We start from the raw sequence: 18,468 nt of genomic DNA on the forward strand, positions 1-18,468 counted from the left end.
CCAGACCTGGGCTAGTAACACCACAGCAGACAGCGACACCCCAGGCAGGGAACAGGAACTGCATGGGTTTTCAAAGATGGTGGGTGCTAGAATAAACACTAGCCTTTACCGAACCTGTGGCTTAATCTGTAGAACTACAAGTCCCAGCACACCAGCTCGGACACCAAGCTCCACACTAGCTGGAGAAGCGCCAGATTGCCCAAGCTTGCGATAACTAACAGCATCTCGGCTGTCACATCATCACAGCAGCCGTCTCTATTTCTGCAATTTGCATAACAAACATTCTTTTGAGTATAATTAGAACATCTGTCAACAATACCAGCGCGGATCCCTCCGATGTGCAGTCACAGCATCATTTAAAATAACTCAGCCTACAGTTACACATTCAAAATATCCCGTTTTTTTTTTATTTATTTAAAACCCTACACACCAAGGAAAACGGAAAAATACATTTTCTTGCCAGAAGGAAACCAATATCCCACCCGCCGGTAAAAAATATAGATTTAAAATATATATTCCTATTTATATATGTATATTTATTTTCCCCCACTGCTATAAGCCCCGGTTCCTGTTGAAAACTTCTAAGACTGTGGAGTTGGTGTTTTCAAAAGTCCATTGCTGTGTGGGCGAGGCAGAATTGCAGATATTCATGAATAATCTGCGGTCAGACTCGTTGCAGTCCATGCAGCTGTTGCTGATTGGGTGATAAATCGTCTTGTCCTAGGAGCAGAACAGAGATTATTAGTACATGCAACAAGCTACAGCTTTTAAGTCGGTGGAAGGCAGCATACTGAGATTCATACATGGGCTCTCGTACATTGCAGCTGCAGAGAAACCTCTAATCTCAAAATCCACGTTAGGATAGTAGATTATTACCTGCATCAATAAACTAGCAGGTAGATCGGAAGAACAAGCTCAGTATGAAAACCATGTAGTGGTAAACCGTTTCTACCTATACATAACTGTACGGTCCATTCTAGAACCCTGCACCTGTGGCAACCCATGCAGTTCCTCTTTCCTGCCTGGGGTGTCACTCTCTGCTCTGGTGCTTCTAGCACACTCTGGTCTGTAAGCTCCACAACACTATGACTGCACAGATCATAAATCCAGGATCCTGCCCTGTTGCAGACAGTCACTATACCCCCCCTAGCTGTCTTAGCATCCACTTTGCTGCTAGAGAATTCATTTAACACTTCTTGGTTGCAGCATCCAAAAATGAAGCAGCTCTTGGCATGAAGCTTAGAGAGGTTCTGTTGTCATGGCTAAACAGAATGAGGCGTTACGTAGGCACTCAGGGGTAGATGTATCATCATGTGCTTCACGACCCTTAAATCACAGGCCCTGCTTCACTGTATTATCGTGGTTAAGTGGGTCCTCACATCACCAGAATGTATTATTTCATTATCCGATATGGGAGTATGTTAACTTCCTCCCATGGTCTTCGGCGTCTTCAAATAAAAACAACGCATGTGCCGGGTAATGTTTGCATGGGATGCTGGGAAATGGACAGCGCTGTATACCTGGCACATGCACTGTTTTAATTTGAAGACCCTGAGACCAGCAAGCGCCGTGGAGCTTCAGAAGGCTGGAAACCCGCATCGCCACATCAAGATGGCAAAGAAGACATTGACAGGGGTGTGCACATCGGTGCATATATGAGAGGTACTATTTAAAGCATGGGTCTTCAACCTGTGGCCCTCCAGATGTTGTCAAACTACATGTTCCAACATCCATTGCCACATTTTTTCCTATAAGAGCATGCCAAAACTGTCAGGGCATGCTGGGAAATGTAGTTTCACAACATCTGGACCACAGGTTGAAGACCTGTGATTTAAATAATACCTGTGCCGATGTGACACATGCCACGTATGGCCGCTGTCACGTGTCCCGCATCGTGGGATTAATACATCGGGGGAAGCGCTATCCCCTGACGTAACGTGCCGGGATAGCGCATATACCACTGATCCCAGATATACATATACCTCAGTGTGGCAAGTAGCTTTCTCTGGGGCCAAGGGCTTTATACACCTGAAATGCTAGAAAAAATGATATGGAGCGCTAATTTTTTAGAGCAGCAATTTTCAACCGCTGTGTAGTGGCACACTAGTTCTCAAGTGTGTCCCCAGAGCTAGAAATGGCCACACCAGTTTACCACCAGTTCAACTGTTATTCAATGATCTCTTCCTGCTCTAGTCCTGTATCCTGGGCATATGCAACCACTTATTTCTGTTATCAGTGGGCCCAGATTTGGCCTCTGGCCCCTCCTCCTCCTGTCATTTGCTAGTCATCATTGGTTGGCTGTTGTAGCTCCTACTCTTACATTTATGGTGCCAGTGTCAGTGAGACTGCATAGGACATGAACTGGATTTAGAGAAGACCGGTCACAGGGAGCTAGGTGCTCAGGTGTCCTGATGATATACTGTCCCCACTATCTCCCTAGGAGAACATAATGGCAGCTAGGCAGTGACTCATATGGTGTTCAGATGAGGAGATTTTTAACTGTACCCCTTGGGGCACTACACATTAAAACAATTGGCATTGGCATAAGGGCTCTCCTGTGCTCTGCAAGCAAATGAGTCTGGCACAGTGTAGTATGTCCATGTGTTTTCTTTTTATGTTCTATGGGGGACATATGCAGTTGTTGTTTTTTTCCTGTGGGGGCCAATGTGTTTTTCTCTGGGGGACTGATTGAGTGCCTTAGCAATATTAAAATTTAGTTTGGTGTGCTGCAAGTTGAAAAAGGTTGAAAAAAAAACTGCTCTAGAGGGTTGTTTAAATTCTAGAAGGAAACACATGACACTTCCTAGCTGCCAGCACATAAAAAAACCTGGCTGGGCTGAAATACTGTGCTGCCGATTACGGCCTAGTGATCTGAATGGGTACACGTTCGTCTTCCCCTATACTGAAAATGTAAAAACAAAATATGTGATCACCCTATTCCAGAATAATAATATTAGAGTAATAATAATGTTTGTTCGGTACTTATGTACTAACTGGGCTGCCGATTTTGAAATCGGGTCCATCGCATCGCATCCGACCATATCGCATGCGATGCGATGGACCCGATTTTTCCATAGGATTTAATGTTAAAATGGACTGAGTCGATTTTAACATGGAATTCAATGGGAAAAGGGGTCCTTTTCATACCCCTACTATCCAAGTGGGCATGGAGTTGGATATAAACCTGTGGCGAGCGTAGCGAGCCACCGATCCCAAAGCGTGGCGAGCGTAGCGAGCCCCGCGAGGGGACACAGAATACCGTCCCCTCGCGGGGCTCACTTCGCTCGCCACACTTCGGGCTCGGTGGCTCGCTACGCTCGCCACAGGTTTATATCCAACTCCATGCCCACTTGGATAGTAGGGGTATGAAAAGGACCCCTTTTTCCCATTGAATTCCATGTTAAAATGGACTCAGTCCATTTTAACATTGAATCCTATGGAAAAATCGGGTCATCGCATCGCATCTGATTGTATGCCTTAAGTTAAGGCATACAATCAAAAAATCGGCAGCCCAGATAATACATATGTACCGTTTGATCTTAAATCTTATTCCAATGTTTAAAAGAGACCTGTTGTGGTTTTATTTTTTGCAGTTACATTAATGATAATGTATCTTCAGAGGATCTTCTTGTTACTGTAGTGTTACTATTATGTAACATGTGAAAGGGCTGGAAACGTTCTTCTACACCAGGGATGGGGAACCTTCGGCCCTCCAGCTGTTGTTTAACTACACATCCCAGCATGCCCTGCTACAGTTTTTGCTATTTGCTCATGCTAAAACTGTTCCAGGGCATGCTGGGATGTGTAGTTGAACAACAGCTGGAGGGCCAAAGGTTCCCCATCCCTGTTCTACAAATCTGCCAAGTTTTCTGATATTGAATTCACCTTTCTGTATTTCCATAGCTGGTTTCCCTTCATCCCATGGCAATCAAAGAGCGTAATAGGGCTGGTGTGTGATATGGCATCAAAGCAAAACTTCTTGGTGTGCTGGGGGTCTCCGGGGCGGATGTCTTCCCTCCAGCCCAGAGTGAACACCTGCAAGACAAACAGTGTTTTTACACTCAGGACTGTGGCTGGGACTGACCAGCTGCAACCTCAAGGTATCATCACATCTACCTGCACACTACTCCAGGCATCAGCTTTACGTCCTTTGGTGCAGACTTCCAGGCGTAGCTCAGAACCCATAGACCCATGCTTTGTGTCTATGCAGAATCCGGTCTTCTTGTTCCGAATCTGCACAGTGGAAGATAAGAGGGTATTAGCAGTGATAATACATGCACCTAAGTAATCTTATTCTTGGCGCAATATACATTCTTTTCTTGGGGGGGAATTATACTTAATGCCCCTATCTAATGTTACATATCACAACATTATGGGTGAAATGTAATAGGATGAGAGATTCAGAAAGTGAGAGATTTGGTAAGAAATCTCCAGGTTTTTTTTTAAAGCGGCAATCATTTACCCTGCAAAATCAGTTTGATTTGGAAATGTAAATGATTGCGGTTTAAAAAAAAAAAAAAAAAATGGAGATTTCTTACCGAAACTCTCACTTTCTTATTCTCTCATCTTATTAAATTTCACCCTTTGTGTATTTGTTTTGCAATACATCCTCAATGACCACTGCATTTAAAAATGTATGTAATGTTAATAAAACTAATAATAATTAAAAAAAAGTTTATCTTACTTCTCCCCAAGCAGCTGCAGGAGGTTCCACCGGAGGGTAGTGTTTGGGCAAGTCCCAAGCTACGTTGGTCATGAACCACTTGAAGTTCTGACAGTTCAGCTTGGCCCTTAGCTCCTTCTGAGAGGCCACATCACCAGGTGAGAGATGTCGGTAATCAGGCCGCCGCTGGTAGATGTACTCTGCATATTCATCCATCCAAACCTCAGCAACGCGCTTCAAATTCTATAAAAGGGTTGATGCAATGTACATCAAAGTTTGGTAGCTTACATGACAAAATCTAATATAGGTGAAATTGTACTCAATCCTCCTGTAGGTTTAGTCTAGAACAGCAGAAAATTGTACTGAAGCCTCCTGTAGGTTTAGTCTATAACAGCAGGAAATTGTACCGAATCCTCCTGTAGGTTTAGCCTACAACAGCAGGAAATTGTAATGAATCCTCCTGTAGGTTTAGTCTAGAACAGCAGGAATTATTCTGAAAAACTATTTTGAGAGGTTTGTAAAATAGTTTTGAGTTCACATTGTGTCCACTAGATGGGGCTAAAGTACAACCAGAAAACACCAGCAAGGCCCATGTAGTGGATGTATGCGCACATTTATTTTGCCCAAAATATTCCAATCATGTCCACAAAGACTCATGCCTTTGTTCAATATGTCAGTTTGTAAACTGTACGGTAATTAAACTTTAGTGCTTTACTTAAACTGCATTTAAGTGTAAACTTTATGCAGCAGCTAACAGTCCAAAAATCGCATCTGTCTAGCAGAATGGATAATTTTTACCCCAAAAAATTTGGTATGGCTTGGGTTACAGTGTGTTGGTGTGACTGCATGCCCTGCTTTTAACTGTGTAAACCTCACTCCTAAAGCACGCTAACAGTCCAGGTTTTAAGGCTATCTATGCTTGAGCAAGAAATGGCTAAATCACAATAACATATACAAATTAAGTAACCTGTTGCTCCCTATCATTAACCTTCCCAGTCTATCCCTAAGACACTAATGGGTTTACCCTCTGTGTCTAAACCTAAAACCCCTCCTCTCCCTGCCCACAGCCTAACGCCAGGAGACAGCGGCGTAACTATAGCACCGCAGCCCCCGCCACCGCGGGGGGGGGGGGGGGGGGGGGGGCGCTGTGCATGTGGGGGCGCCGGGGGCTGCGGTGCTATAGTTAAACCCCCCCCCTCAATCCACCGCAGACTTACCTATCGCGCTGGTCCCAGCGGCTCCGTTCTTCTGCTGAGGACCACCACAAAATGGCCGCCCCCATATAGCACACAGTTCTCTGAAACTGTCTGCTGTATGGGGGTTGCCATTTTGTGGCGGTCCTCAGCAGAAGAACGGAGTCGCCGGGACCAGCGCAATAGGTAAGGCTGGGGGGATTGAGGGGGGTTTGCATGGGCGGCGGGGTAGGGGTGCTTGGTGGGGCCACTGTCAGGAGATATATTTACGATGGGGATGCTGGGCCTGATTCATACCCATTTGCTAGGTTGAATATATTTGCAGCCTAGCAAACCGGTAAACGCTGCCCGACCAAATGCCTGTCCGCCCACTGATCGAATCCCCTCACTAGAATGCGAGTGGATGTGTACGCTAACACATCCCCTTGCATGCGCCCGCACTGGTGAGAAATCAATCGCTGCTCACTCACCAATGAATGGTTTTTCTCCCGTTCGCTAATAAAAGTCTGTCTTGACTGACTACTTATAGCCGGAGATGGCCAAATTCAGGACAGGCGCTGACATCATGTAACGTCAGCTGTCCATCCCAAGCAGCTGTAGACACCCCTGTATTAGCATGTATTTATGGCCGTCCCCACGCTCCTGTGTCTGCCCCCTACCCACCCCCCAATGAGCGAACGCCCCCAGTGAGTGTGAAACGCACATGTGCAAACACAAAACATCGCCCAGGGGAACAATTTTGGCCTGTTACAAGCGAGTCTGAATCACCCGCTTTATTTGTGAGGTATTACACTGTGGGGCTCAGACTGATAGGTAGGTTTAATGGTAATATGAAGGGTTGCCAACCACTGAAAGTGTTTTTTTACTGATAAATTTTATAACCACTTACTTGCAAAAAAAATCATCATTTCCCAAAAAAAAATAGAATACATACATATTTTTGGGGGGGAATGTCTGATTTTCCATGACATACTAAAACCTGCAGTGTACAGTATGTGTACGGTTGGGCATTGTGTTGCATTACATTGGCACTGGAGTATCTCCTAGGTCTTACCACTCAATTAGTGAGGCACAAGTACCCTTTAGAAACTCCATTTAAGTCCTGTTCTGAATGTCTGTGCTCTAGAACCTCATACGTAATAATGGGATGCAGTTAGAATCCAGGCGTTCAAAATCCCAAGCGCCGAAATCCCGACACTTTCTCCCTCTATGGGTGTCCACGACACCTATAGAGGGATAATAAATTAGTGTGCCAAGCGTAGCGAGGCACAAGGCCCGCTGCGTGCCCGCAAGGGGGGACGATCCACGTCTCCCCCCTTGTCGGGATTTTGAACGTCGGGATTCCAACCGCCAGGATTTAGTACCAATCCTATAATAATGCATTAATCAAAAGTAAATGAATGCAATGTTTCTGTAATGGATTGTCCTCTTTGTCACCTGGTCTATGTATTAGATTGTAAGGAGCAGTCTTTCCCGCCCTTTTATAACAGCCACTTGCTGTGTACACACGTAAGATTTGACATTCGATTTTGACTATATAGTCAAAATCGCATGCAGATCTCACAGGTTTTTTACCTTGCGATCCCGATGCGTGACAGCACAAATCGAAACCCAGATAGACAGGGCAGCAATGACTATATAGTGGAAATCTAATGCTGATTGTATGAATTGTATGTAAATAGTACAGAGTTAGCAAAGATTGTATAGCACTCAAATCTTAAGTCAAATAGCAAGGGAATCACCGTGTGTACACACTTGTGCAAGCTTGTTTATTTCGGATACTGAAATGTGTTCTATAAGCTAGACAATGCGAGTACATCAGTGCAGGAGAAGGCAGACTCACCCGTGCTAAGCTCACACCGGCGGGGACCTTATACGGCACGTATTTCCGGTATATATGTCCTACTCGTGAACATGGAGTATCTTCCATTCGCCCACCACACATCCATACCTGCAGCCAGAGACATTTGTAGGCAATGGATGTTTAATTATCATCAACATTGGAGATCTGTAACCCACCACAGTAAAACGCAGCAGACGACAAAGAAAACAGGACATATATAGAATGGAGACAAAATAAATACAGAAAAAAAACCTAAACCTAAAGCAGGTAGAGGCCCTGACTATAAGAGAGCATGCACGATAACTGGAATAGCCCGTAACTACAGGAGTGTGGCTCAGAGTGGAGATTAGGATTATTCTTATAGAAAACATTCCTTATATCTGTATTTTTAATATTCTTTTTATAGTCAAGACTCTGGGATATACAGTACTACAGTATGACAGGAGAGGCGCGGCCTCCCCTGACCACAAGTTACAGCTACTCACCTAGGCAGTGGTCTCTCCCCCCGCCCAGCACACACTGAAGGCTTCTGAGCAGTCACCTCTAAAGCCTACACTCCATCCCTGTAAATGGTTTAGGAAGGGGGTGTGTGTGTTTGCACCGTGAAACAACCCCCCCCCCCCACCCGGTGGGAAAATAGACTACACAAAGCTTATCACCACCCCCCGCTTCCAGTGCATAGTGCAATAAGAAGTGAGGGGAATTAATTAGCTCCTGGGATGTCTGCCCAGATCTATTTAATTGCCCACACTGTAAACCCGCAATCAGAAATACATGCAAACTAGTGCCACAGAGCTAGTCGCTGTGTTACCACCAGCGCAAACAGCTCTGCCTCCGAAATTTAAGTTGGAAGATGCCGCTTACTGCGTTTAAGCTCCAGGCATTAATCACAGCAATCTGGGGCTCCTAGCATATTACTGGGCGCACCAACCGCTTTTGTGGGAGCACCCAGGAAGCGCTGGGCATCCCCATGACCGCCTATATACTGATCCCCCCCCACACTGCATGTCGCCGAACGCGTCCGCACAGTGGCCCTGCGCAAATTAGAATATACGCATATGCAGAGCGAATATGCTGGGGACCGAATGTTACTGTTCTGGGCCCAAGCCCAACATGTACTAATATGTTGGACAGCCACACGGGTGGCTAAGTAATAATGAGTGGTTTCATTAAATACACGAGCATTTAAGCAAGTCTTTACCTATAACCTTATCTGAGTGAAAAGACCGCTCAGTAATGGGGCTGGGACTGTTACTAAGCTCGGGTATATTTGTGTGTACAGATAAATGATCTTGTAGGTATGTGGGGCTCTATGGTCCTTCACTGTGGTCTCTGTGGTCCTTCTCTGAAGCATAGGCCATAAATCAGCCATTAATTACATGATGCTAGCTGGCTAAGCATCATGGGAGAATCCAAAAGCTCCAAACGCTGACAAATCTTCTTTTACCCTGTATCGTCCTATTACCCTATGACAATAAAAGCGCTAGTTGCGGCCTGTTTCATAGCCCTTGTTTGCCCTCCTATTTCTCATACACATGTAGATATTCCGCTGTGTGCCGCGCTGCCAGTGCAGCATAACAATAAATAAGACTAGCGATCCCCCATAGCCCAGCTATCCTTCATTTCCCCATATCCACCCGCCCCCTCCCAGCAGCCAGGCTTTTGTGCTTGTGACTTCAGCACAGTTATTAATCTATCAGCTACAGATGACTGCACCACTTTATCTTAATTTCAGGACAATAAACGGAGCTGTTTCTCTGTGACTTGTCCCTACCCCGTCAAAGGGGCTCTCGGCGGGTGACTAATTACAAGGGGTGCAGCGAGTAACTCTCTCTGGTAAATGGGAATTCAGTGTGTGGAGTTGTTTGTTGCTTTCGCAGTTGTCAGAGGCATTTTAGAAGCGTGCCTGTGACTCGCAATGCTCGCTGCGCTGCTGCAAACACAGTATAGGGCTTCCTTAGCACTCCCGTAAGGAAATGATCAGCATCCCCAGCAGTTCCCAGAAGCCTGTTAGAGGTTGGCGTAAAGTGAGCAAGGCCCAGTCTGACCTTGAAAGATATTTCGTACTGCTCTCCTCCCCAGATCTCCAGCCCCGGGTCGTATCCTCCGAGCTCCCAGAACCATTTTCTGTCTACGGCAAATAATCCGCCAGCCATAACCGGAGACCTGCAATGAAAGCAAATGTAACAGAGATTCAGCACACAGACAATACATTTTCTGGGTCAAGTAACCTGTCTGCCCTGCTGGCAAACACAGCAGTTCATTTGTATTATGGCTGCTATCTGGGGGAGATTCTTTCGCTCTCAGAGTATTTCTGTCAGTTAATCCCCACTGTCGCTGGGAACGCTTACAGCAGATTGTAACGCTATGCATTGCTGAGTCTAAGGCCACAAAAGGGATACATTTTCATTACTTAGATTGTGCTGATATGATTGATAAAGCCGCAATTCAGGGCTATAATGTAACATTCTGTGGCGACAAAAGAAGCGCAAGTTTCTAAGCCTTTACAAAATACATTTTCGGTTATTAGGAAAGGTTAAGTGGTGCTCGGCCTCCTGACCAATCACAACACTAGAGTGACCGGTCATTCTTTCAAAACTAATAGCCAGAGATTGTAAAGCGGCACAATAAGTAGTACGTGTTCAGTTGCAAAACATTTTTTATTTGATGGAATCTTTTTTCTTGACCACCTTTACTTACATATTCTAGAAAAGTTTTTTTTAAAAATTTTTGGCCAGATTTTCCACTAACAAATTTCCACTGCGTGTGCAAACACAAGAGCACATCGCCGCAACAGTTGGACCGGTGTCGGCCTCACCCCTAAACCAGTGATGTCATGTCTAGGGGCATGGCCATTTGCTACGGGAACCAGAGCTCCACAGCATGCAAAGGCTGCAGTAGCAATGATGCCTACCACAGGGCCCTGTACCCAGCAGTGCTCGCACACCCCTAGTTATGGCCACGCAACAGCCTTGACAGCAGTCAGGCCTAGTTGACCATATAGAATTCTATTCACTTATTCACACTGTGTCAGTTAACCAAGGCTACACTAATGAGGTAATAAGTGATATTACAAGTGCTACCGTCCGGCAGCACAGTGAAAGTGACAAGCCATTAAGGCTACAAAAATAAACTTTGCCATCACACCGTAAGGACATTTAAAAGGCATGCACGCGTGTCCAAAGACATATTAACCATCTAGAAGTATGCTGCCTCGTCCCTGTAAAGAAGGGAACGTTCCCTGTATTTCTCTGGTGGATCGCACACTACCTGCAGGAAACCTGTTACACTTCTGCCATTAGAGAACTTTTAGAACTCTGTACAGCCGAGCGGCTCACTGAAGCTTGAAGCCGTAATCAGGTCAATGTCTTAGGAGCACTAGAGAGAGGCCTGAAGTAACACTGATATGCTCACTGAGTACAGTCTGAAAGGCATGTTGTGTAAGTAACGTGTAATGGGTCCCTTTATAAGAGGCGCCTGAAGAGATTGGAGACTGAGCAAAGAGGTCTTTTATTCTAAAACGCTTTAACCGTTTCTTATAGCACCAGGCTCCAACCCAGCTATTCTATATTGCGACATCTACTACTGAGTTTTGGAAAGGCAACAACTTATTCAGGGAAACTGATGAAAACACAAAAGTTGGGAACCCTTTATTACAACAACCTTGGAACAGAAAATGAACAGTCTAGACAAAATGAAACAAGGTAAAATAATATCTCATTCAAACCAAAGAAGTCAATGAGCTATAAGAGAACCAAAGAGAAATGTGCTATACATTGTGCTCTAGCTGAAGAATCTATAGAAAATGCACTTACATTACCATTAATGCGATATTGATTCAGTCCAATTAAGTCAACACAGGGTCAAGACTATACAGATTTTAAATAAAGGGATGGACAAAAGCTGGTTGTCATAGAAACTGCAAAACACATTCTAATGAGTGGAATTGGTACTGGTAAGGACACTGCAGTAAACCCCTTACATGCCATCCGCTAAGGAAGATCAGCACTGAAGAGGCATAGGCGGCAGGCTTGCAGCGGAGCAGAGAATGATTATTTTCCTGTATTTATTTAGTGTCACAATTGATCCGCAGCGCCCTATTACAGCGAATAAATAAGCAAAACAGGAAACGGTGGCAGCTGAATACAATAGAGGATAAAGTACAGGGTACATAAACATCGCTGCATCAGCAGGCAACACTGAGATCTGGGTGGCAGAAACCCACAGGATTTGGTGCCATTGAAGACTAATACCCCTTTTACAACAAAATCCCGGATCCGACCAGGTATTTGGAACACAGTTCCAAGCCAGGTTGGATCCGGGATTTTGGTCCATTTACACTGTGGTGTCGACCTGCAGTGTAAACAGGGGTGGCACTTGAAGATGACATCATCTCCAAGCGCCAGGACTGCCACGCTGGGGGCAAGCCCAGAATCAAGGTAAGCTGATGGGATGCCCCCAGCCCCCGTCTGCAAGGTGAATGTATGTCACACACAGGCATGTGTGCGCCCCCTGCCCAACCTCCATGTTGACCGCTGGACGCTGCGTTATGGAGGTTGGGCTTTCCCTATTGCTGTAAACGGGAGCTGGGTCAGGTGACCCAACATACCAGTTTACACTGCCCACTACCCAGTTACTGCCAGTGCTCTACCCTGGTCAGGACCTGGGTAGAAGTCCAGTGTAAAGGAACATGGGTTAACCCCTTTTACACCAGGGTATAAGGTAGGAGAAAGAAAAGCACATGAGGGAAGAGGGCCCTGCTTGTGAGGGTTGACATTCTAAAGTGAATGGCTTGCTCCTTACTGGTGGGGCCGTCATTAGCTTTGCTGCTTCTCAGCACTGAGGTCATGGGTTTATTCTGACCAAAAACCTATCTGTGTTAAAGTTTGTATGGGTTTCCTAAAGGTGACCTTATTCCCCCCAATCTAAATACCAGTACAGTAGTTTGATAAGATTCTGACAATAAGGATGTGCATGTGTGTTAGAATCTATACTACACACGCTAGAGCTTAGCTGTACCATGGAGGAGACTGAATACATAGAGCCGTATAGCGCTGATTAATACAAGCGTGTTATCGAACTAGCTGCTAATAAATACTGCAGGGTCAAAGCAGCAAGCAATTTATGGGGAAAAACATAGTATGTAATATCAACTGGTGAGATTATTATTGGGCCTATTCATCACCACTGACACATGGAAACGATAGCACATGGTTTTTTTTTCTGTAACAAGCCCCAATGGGCCCGCCTAATATTCAATAAACTCTGTAAAGTAAATGTTTGTTGGAGTTTGCTTGTGGGAACCAAAACCATCTTCTGACGGTATTGATTCCCAAAACCCCGCTTCTTCCTATGGAAAGGAGGTTGTATTGCAAAGATGAATCCGTTCAGCTCCACTAAGTAACATGGACACTTCTGTAGGAGTGTTTTAGTGGGTCCTCTCTTGCCTTGATAAAGCCAGTTGAGCTGGCGAAACGCGTTAGCCCCCAGGAACTATTGCCACAGATCAGTCTCTCTTGACCTTTTTGGTTAATTGGATCCATCTTGAGTGACACTGCCACCCCAGACCAGACCCACGTGTTTCCTTTCCCAGGACCTTCAAAGCCTCAATCCCGGGCTTCAAACAATCCATTGCTGTCAAACCTCCTTCACTCCACGATACCCCTTGCGAAAAACCAGCATCAAGCGAGTAAGGGTTCCATCAATAGCGAGTGTTTATGATCAGCATAAGGACACTGTTGTTAGAATTGGAGGTCACTATAGGAACGGGACTGCAACCAATTAAAAGGTCACCCAAACATTTGCACCAAGAGAGGCTGCTGCTTTAATATATCATACAACTGCTGGTAGAATAAATTCATTTTCTCTGTTTTATACTTTTTATTTGTATTTTTAAACCATTGAATGTTATCAAATATTTAATGAAATAAATGTTTATTAATAATTTTTACCCCATGGTGGTCATCTACATTTATTCTTCCTCAGAGTAGCGCTGTGTCAATAGAATTGCTTGTTTTTTCTGTCTTAGTGGGAGTGACTACCCCACATCACACAGCAGCGGGATCATTAACCCCTATCAGCGCCTGTCTGTCCCCGCAGGGTATAACTTTGCTCTCTTGCATGATGTCTGAACAATTTGCAGTACCGGAACGTCCAATCATTTACACTGTGCATAAAGGATTGCTCGCTCCCATAGATTGCATGTGACATCTGTTTGGCCAACCTGGTGATATTGCATGAGACCCAGAGCAGCATAAAGGAGGATGAAATGAAAGATTGTTCAGTCATTCTTTAAAATCCCCTAGCGGTCTAAAGGGAAGGCAAATTGTCCCATCCATTGGCCGATTGGCAATTGCTTAGCTGTGTACCCACCATTAGGAAAACTGGGGACGGGTGCTTTTCAGAAATGCTGTCCCCGTACCAGAGCAACACTGAAATGCTCCGGGAAATAAGTATCGGGGGCTACACGACCCCCGATTATGAATAGATGCCTATGGTTCAAACCTTCTGAGGATAAGAAGTCGATAGGAACAATCAGCTTCTAGCAATCATTTAGTTTCTAACTATAATATGAGAGAGCTAGAAGCTGATTGGTTTTCTAGGCGTAACTTCTCCAACTGTCCCTTGAACTCTGCATCACTATGCGTATAAGATGCACAAGCAGATCTTGCTGATTTAAATGATATGAGTCATGCCTGTATTTCCCCAACAGCACGATGTAGCATTTTGTATGGTGATACAACCACAGTCACACAGAATATAGGCATGCAGCATATCATTTATTAAATAGGGTCTGCTGTCTGTGCACATGGGAAGTTATTCTTGTTGATTCGATCCGAGCGATGTTTTTCCTCTGCACATGCTGGGTGCGACCGTGCATGGCAAACTGCCAGTTCGCTGTCCCGTTCGCACCTACCAGTGTGGGCGTGGAGCGGCGGCGACGGGCTTCACCCATGGGAACACCCAGCATTTCATGAGTGTTCCCATTAAACTGCTGATAGTTTTCATGGAAATTAGGCAGCAACGCGGATGTCAGCTGCCTGCCCTGTTGCCGTACAGTGAACAAGCAAAGCTAAGACACCAGAGTGTGTCTTAGTTTTGCGTGCTCCTTCCAATTCATTTGATGGTCGGCGACCATCAATTGATTTGGCCCCCACACCCAAGGCAGCGAATAGATGTTTAAGCAAAACATCCATTCACAGTCGCGCGAGAAACTCGGCGATCGAGGGGGGGCGGGTGCGGCTTTACAGGCGGCTTTAAATACACATGCTACGCTGCGAAACTTGCAGCCTTGCGTGTGAACCAGAATAAGATCCATAATGTGCATAAAATGAATTTTAAAAGAAAAAGTTGCACAAAAAGATGCTCAGTGCTCCAGGGTCACAAGCACACAGCATGGCGTGACATGAAGAGCTGTTTAATGCACAAGGAGGCTGGGTGTATAGTGTTCATTCTAGCACCCGCTATCTTTGAAAACCCATGCAGCTCCGCGAATTTTTTAAAAATTGGTGTGAAAATTGCCAAGCAAACATATGTATTCATCATAATGACCTGTAATGTTTACCTTATATAGGAAATATATATTTTTTTACACAACATTTTTTATTTGAATTTATATAACAAATGTTAGCGACGCTGGCATTTTGAATGGATATTTTGCTCATCTCTTACAGAGATGTTGGCACTCAAAGGGTTAAGCAGCACAGACCAATAAAACTACAATCTTCTGGTAAAGAAAACATAACATTGCGATTAAAGACAACTGAAACTCACTCAAAAGGCTCACTGGGATCAGAGATCTTTAACTCGGGAGGGATGGGGATGCGTTTGTAAAACATCTCCCAGTCAAAAGCCCCTCGCATGGCATCTCCAGCTTGTGTTTCATACCCAAAGTGGTCATGGTCGATGACATCAATCATTGGGCATACAATTGTCTTGCGGTTTTGAGCTATACGGTCTACAAGAGGAAAGAGAGAGAAATGCATTTAGACAAATACGAGCCTGGTTTGACAATAATGTGGATAAGCTGCCATCCTTCTCTCTATCGGGAAATAAGGACACTATAATTATATGGAACTCTGGAAACAAAGCAATGAGCTGTTTGTACATAATCTTCCTTGTAGGAATGGATTTAGGTCAGACATTCAGCCAACAGAAGAAAACATACGTGACAAATGCCAGTTCTCTTATGTGCAGGCTCATAACAACCATTCTCTGTGGAAAACACAAAATGACTTTGTAGCTTAAAAAGCAGCAGCAGTGTATGTTCTAGAGCAGACAAATGTGACACTTTGTGCACTGCTTCTTGTTAAAGTAGTGGCGAGTACATGATACAGGAAAACTTCGTTAGACGGGGTTCTCCATCTGTCCAGCAGAGAAAGTAGTCTCACCGAGCAGTGGTGGCAGCCAGTTCACATTGGCTTCGCAGTGGGAGTCTAGGAAAGTGATGACTTCGCCGATGGCCACAGAGGCACCGAGCATGCGAGTGCGGATAAGGCCTTCTCTCTTCTTGGTGCGGACTATTCTCACCTTCGGGAAATTCACCATGTAATCTTCCAGACGCTTCCTCAGGTGCTCTGAAATAGAAAATGAAGTATTCAGATCACAGAGCAGTGGGCAGCTTCTAGCAAAGTGAATGCATCCTGCAGACCAGGCATGATTTTACCATGCTTGGGCTGAAGTATCTAATCTAATGCCCTTGAGGAACACATAGCCTATGGTTTTTAATGTAGTGTTGCTCAAACCAGGCCCCCCAATGTAACCTGAAAAGTTAACGTTTTCACAGATTATCTAGCTATAGCACAGATGTGTTAATAAAATACCACAACAGATTTGCAGGTGGTTCTATTTATTCCCAAGGTATACGTTGAAAAGATGCACCGGTCCATGAGGACAGAGATTGAGAAAGACTGGTTTAACGAGTCTTTACACCCAGAAACAAACCAATCGCTACTCTACAAACCATTTTTTACTAATAATTTAAAGAGTTTTTCATTAACACTTTCGAATCGGGTGAATCTAAGCAGCCACAAGCTGAGCTGGGTCTGCCGATCAATCAAATAAACATTGAGGAGGACTCCCACATGAGGGTGGAAACCGCTCAGCCCAACAGCAGCGAATCCAAGAGTGCGACATCATGCAACTCAATTTACTTTTTTATGCATGTTCCGGATGTAAAATTGGCTCTTTACAACCAATGTTTTTTCCAACAGAAAAGCAAAAGCAGCTGTAATTATTGTTATTTTCTCAGGTAATATAACCAAATTTATTAAGCACCAATGAAGGTAAAGAAAAGTTGTAGACTTCATCATCTGGCAAAGCAAACGCTATGCACCATCCATAAGCATCTCCAAATTATAAACTTAAAAATCACAAAGTTTTTATAATGAAATGTGATTTAGAAAATATAGAACTAATAGTATCCAAGCACATTCCAACGAACGCTTCACTCCTTTACCAGGGCAAAGGAATGCACAAAATGCATTATTCTGCAAAGTAGTACCTTAGGTTTCTTATTCAACTACACAATACATAAATACAAGAATTTGCGTTACGCATCTACTATACATATTCCAAATGATATATTTTTCCGCTTATTTAAAAAAAAATTAGTAACAGTATTTGAGGTTGAAAAAAGACACATGTCCATCAAGTTCAACCTTAGACCTAGATTTGTCATTTCCTATTTGAAATATTTACTTTGTTATAACATTGACTAAAGAGTGGTTTTAGGTTGTACCGTGAATGGTTTTTTTCCAATAAATGTTTGTCCAACCTTATTTTAAAGGTGTTCAATGTTTCTGTCTTCACCACCTCTTCTGGAAGACAGCTCCATACCTTGACTGCCCTCACCATAAAAAAACTTTCCTTTTCAGGGTACGGAATCTTCACTCCTCTAGTCTAAACCTATGTCCACGTGTCCTAGTCTCCGACCTCAAAGCACAGAGGTTGCCCGATAGTTCAGAGTATTGTCCATGTCCTTTTTCTAGTGTGGATCCCGGAATTGCACTCCAAATTCCAAATGCGGTGCCTTGTAGAGTGGCATGATTACATTTTCGTTCCTACTGTAGTTTCCATACCCTTTTTAATACATGCTAGTATTCTGTTGGCCTTACTGGCTGCTCCATGACACAGTGTACTGCACCCCAGTTTGTTGTCCATTTGAACTCCTAGGTCATTCTAAGATTCTGATTTTCCTAATTCCACCCCATTAAGGTTATAATTTGCTCGCAGCTTATAACTGTCTCACTTTCTGAAATTTTGCCCATAGTAAGAAATTTCTGTGCGATAAAATAAAATAAAAATTCAATACAGGCATGAATATCTGATGAATATCAAAGTAACAAGCTATGCAAAGGTGTAAGGAGTGGCGGAGAAGACATGTAATTCACCTGCTCCTATGTAGCATAAGGAGCCATTGTGAGCGGTAATTATCAAGAGACATGATTGTGTCTTTATGATAAGATTTTGGTAGGCCGCGCATTAGTTACCACCACACTCCCTTATTTGCGGTAAGCCTGGATTTAAGAGTCATTGCAGAACAGTCAGGATTAGAATAGACTTGGGGGAGGAGTCTGCAGTTGCAAGATAGAATTAAGTGAACCAATAATTACCGTGCGATCCTCCTAACGGAAACAACCCGAAGGGGAAAATGTACTAAGCAGGGGCATGTATTTGTTTATGTTTTACATACGGTCTCACATTTTTTTCCCCCTTTCCTTGTTTTTTTAATAGAAGAGTTGTAACCAGTATCCCCCATCCAGCAGACT

General features: G+C 44.2%; 1 protein-coding gene across 2 annotated transcripts in view; it reads right to left on the reverse strand.

Moving 5' to 3' along the window:
* Window positions 1-377: 377 nt before the first annotated feature.
* The window catches only part of GALNT10 (polypeptide N-acetylgalactosaminyltransferase 10), a 148,674-nt gene continuing 130,583 nt past the window's right edge, over window positions 378-18,468 (reverse strand). For both annotated transcript variants that reach the window (XM_083181729.1, XM_083181731.1), the window contains exons 5-12: window positions 16,090-16,275; window positions 15,473-15,656; window positions 9,748-9,865; window positions 7,700-7,807; window positions 4,685-4,906; window positions 4,117-4,233; window positions 3,886-4,035; window positions 378-720 (exon numbers count right to left, since the gene is read on the reverse strand). In XM_083181729.1, coding sequence (XP_083037855.1) covers window positions 553-720; window positions 3,886-4,035; window positions 4,117-4,233; window positions 4,685-4,906; window positions 7,700-7,807; window positions 9,748-9,865; window positions 15,473-15,656; window positions 16,090-16,275 — 1,253 coding nt within the window. In that variant the 3' untranslated portion in view covers window positions 378-552. The remainder of the gene's footprint in view (window positions 721-3,885; window positions 4,036-4,116; window positions 4,234-4,684; window positions 4,907-7,699; window positions 7,808-9,747; window positions 9,866-15,472; window positions 15,657-16,089; window positions 16,276-18,468) is intronic.

This window comes from Crinia signifera, chromosome 4, assembly GCF_055691185.1.
Source record: "Crinia signifera chromosome 4, ASM5569118v1, whole genome shotgun sequence".
In the NCBI taxonomy this organism is placed as follows: domain Eukaryota; kingdom Metazoa; phylum Chordata; class Amphibia; order Anura; family Myobatrachidae; genus Crinia; species Crinia signifera.